The sequence below is a fragment of the Diaphorina citri genome, unplaced genomic scaffold, assembly GCF_000475195.1.
Source record: "Diaphorina citri unplaced genomic scaffold, Diaci psyllid genome assembly version 1.1 scaffold614, whole genome shotgun sequence".
Taxonomy (NCBI): Eukaryota; Metazoa; Arthropoda; class Insecta; order Hemiptera; family Psyllidae; genus Diaphorina; species Diaphorina citri.
The window spans coordinates 122,293-125,741 of record NW_007378047.1 but is presented as its reverse complement, the minus strand read 5'-3'; the positions used below and the strand labels follow the sequence as shown (position 1 = coordinate 125,741).

Here is a 3,449-nt window from a genome sequence, read left to right as displayed (position 1 = left end):
TTGGCGCATGGGCTTGGGTCCTGAGATGCATCCGCAATCAAGATGGCGCGCCATCGGAAAATCGGTTCCGCTAAGGAAAATGCAACTTCCACCTTCCTTTCATTTGTTTATTCCCCTAACTCTGTCAGCTCCAGCATGGCGGTAGTGGTACTGCCGTCGCTTGCACGCGGGAGACCCGGGTTCGATTCTCGGCGGGGTCAAGAAATTTGTATCATGCAAATGATTGATTCCGTGACTGGCTGTTGCGGGGCCCACTCAGCCTCGTGAGGAAAATGAGTAGCTATGACATATAAATGCGCATAGCGACCGGTGCCAGCATGGTAGGTAAACATTGGATTTTAGGATTATTGAGATATTGGGAAAATCGAAAATCCTACAATGCTGCAGTGAGCACCAAAGTTGTGACATAATAACACAAAGAAATTGCATTTACATTTATTCCCCTAACTCCGCAGTTGTGGACCCGGGCTTAAGTTAGTTATTACTCCGATTACTCGAAGTTTAGGAATCTGGTGATAGTAAACTGAAAAGTGTAAAACAGTAGTACTCGTATATAGTTACAGTGAACTGTGCAAAAAAATTGTCAAGAATCTCCAGAACTTTGAACTTTTTACAAATATCCAACAGTTACAAATATCTGTACCTAAAACAGTTACAAATATCTGTACCTAAAACAGTTACAAATACAAACAAACTTTTCCAATTGAGAATGTACCTAAGTTCACAAGAGTTGAAAGTACTTCATTACATATCTTCATGAAAGCGAGAAAGGGTGGGAGAAATGAAGAGGGAGGGACAAGAGAAGAGGGAGGAAAAGGGAGAGAGTGCAAATAGTTCAATTGAGTAGATACAGAGGGATAGAAAGGAAAGGGAATTTGAAAATATACGGGGGGCGAAAAACGTAGGACGGAGAGAGAAAAAATATGGAAGTGATTTGAAGATTTCCCTGCTACTTTTAGAAGAAAAATAATATAAAAAAAAGTACAAATGTATTCAATAAAGATATTTTAGGGTAAAAGGTGTTCGAGCAAATCTGGGAAAGGTGTTTTTCCCTTTTTTTCGACGGAAATAAACTAGACAGAGTTTCAGGGAACGCGTGTTTTTCGGAGGGTTGAAAGAAAGTAGGTAACCCAGGTAAATACATAGAGGGAGGGACAAGAGAAGAGGGAGGAAAAGGGAGAGAGTGCAAATAGTTCAATTGAGTAGATACAGAGGGATAGAAAGGAAAGGGAATTTGAAAATATACGGGGGGCGAAAAACGTAGGACGGAGAGAGAAAAAATATGGAAGTGATTTGAAGATTTCCCTGCTACTTTTAGAAGAAAAATAATATAAAAAAAGTACAAATATATTCAATAAAGATATTTTAGGGTAAAAGGTGTTCGAGCAAATCTGGGAAAGGTGTTTTTCCTTCTTTTTTTTCGACGGAAATAAACTAGACAGAGTTTCAGGGAACGCGTGTTTTTCGGAGGGTTGAAAGAAAGTAGGTAACCCAGGTAAAAATATCCAATACATGTGTAAAAGGCTCAAGTTGTTGGTAGCCTTAAATCTCTCCTAAAGGCAGTAATTTGGCCGCTGATTGAGACTCAGAGTCTCCAAGCCCTTTTGAAGTCTTTTACTCACACATCAAAATGATCTGCAATGGTTTGAACTTTGAAATGGTGAATGTGCCAGATTCACATTATCTTCCATCTCGTGGTGGATGCGCCAAAGGTTGCAAAGAACTCGAGAGAGTTTGAATGGCCAGGGCTTCGATCGCGTGCTCAAAGCTCAAAATGGATACCCTAACAATAACAACTAACAACATCGATGATTGGGTAGCCATTATCTGGATCCCTAACCACTTGAAACCTGAAACCTAGCGCTGAAAGGAGACTTAACCACTGGAAGCTCGCTTCAGTCACCGGATTTCGTCAACTAGTTAGGGACTTGGTTTTCACCATTCCGGCTCCACCAAGCAGCACAACTGTCACTACTAGCTGGATTTTACTCTCACAACTACAAGTGCTAAAGTACCCTTCCAGCATGTTCCCTTTGGGAACTCCCTTTGGGAACTCCATCTAGATGTCTCAAGGAAACTTCTCCCCTGAGAGTAAACAAATACACGCACATTTCCATAAGTTATTGGTGTCCAACTACCCCCGTATGGAACCGGTTGAATTCGGAAAAATGTAGAGTGCAAGGTTGCAAAGAACTCGAGAGAGTTTGAATGGCCAGGGCTTCGATCGCGTGCTCAAAGCTCAAAATGGATACCCTAACAATAACAACATCGATGGTTGAGTAGCCATTATCTGGATCCCTAACCACTTGAAACCTGAAACCTAGCGCTGAAAGGAGATTTAACCACTGGAAGCTAGCTTCAGTCACCAGATTTCGTCAGCTAGTTAGGGACTTTCACCATTCCGGCTCCACCAAGCAGTACAACTGTGACAAGCAGCACAACTACAAGAGAGCTAAAATACGTTTTCAGCATGTTCCCTCTAGGTCCTAGGATCTCCATCATCTAGATATCTGTCTGAAGCGAGCAACTTCTCCCCTGAGAGTAAACAAATACACGCACATTTCCATAAGTTATTGGCACAAGGAAACCCCATGGAGGAATAAGCAAACAGAGGAATCCTTGGAGCCACGCTGAAAAGAATAAGATATACCCGAGTAAACAGACTGATGCATGCAGCTTCGCGAAATATCTTCAAAAGATACAACACAAAAAAGTGAACAACACACATGGAGGGAAAAAAGCAGAAAGGAGGAGATGGAAAGGAAGAAAAGGAGGAGATGGAGAAGGAAGAAAAGGAGGAGGAGAAGGAAAAGAAAGAAGGAGAATAGGTTGCTTGGACCTTTTATCGACATGTTGAAGGGTGTTCTATAGGCTGTGCTGGTGTTATCTGAACTTGTTTTGAGTCTGACTTGAAATGGTGGTATTAATGATGATTTTGGAACGGTTTTTTCTTTTCACAGTTGGATTGCTGCCTGGACATTTTGTGTCTGTGGTTGATTGTTGAGATTGACAATTTTGTGGAATGCTTCATTCCAGAAGGGATGACGTAAAAAGAAATACGTGACGTTATAAAAATGTCCTCACACACCTCCATTAGCTGTGGCAGTGGGAATCTTTCCTACAGCTTTCTAGAAATTCGACTGCATTTTCAACAGGACATTGTTCCTTCCGAGATTTCAACACCTACCTCAGTGTAACATACTTCTCTAGGAGAGTCAATCTGTCAAGTAGCAACATATTAGTATAGGTAAAAGAACAAAGTCTTCACTTGACTAGTAACTTTGGAAACTGTAGTCTTCCCCTCCCCTTTCTCCCTATCTCCCTCATTCTCTTTCTGTCAGCTGTCCTGTCCCTGTCACTTTTTGGAGAAATTTCTCCCGCTCAGAGAGCCTCCTCTCTCTTTTCCACTTCCAAGAAAAGGCGCCTTCAAATTTTTATCACAATTTCCA

The 3,449-nt window shown here is 41.6% G+C and overlaps 1 protein-coding gene across 1 annotated transcript in view; it reads right to left on the bottom strand.

The window, feature by feature from the left end:
* The window catches only part of LOC103510541 (irregular chiasm C-roughest protein-like), a gene marked incomplete at its 3' end in the record, with an annotated part of 40,209 nt that extends 38,183 nt beyond the window's left edge, over positions 1-2,026 (bottom strand). Inside the window, exon 1 of the mRNA XM_026824568.1 lies at positions 1,940-2,026. Coding sequence (XP_026680369.1) covers positions 1,940-2,026 — 87 coding nt within the window. The remainder of the gene's footprint in view (positions 1-1,939) is intronic.
* Between the last annotated feature and the right edge of the window lie 1,423 nt (positions 2,027-3,449).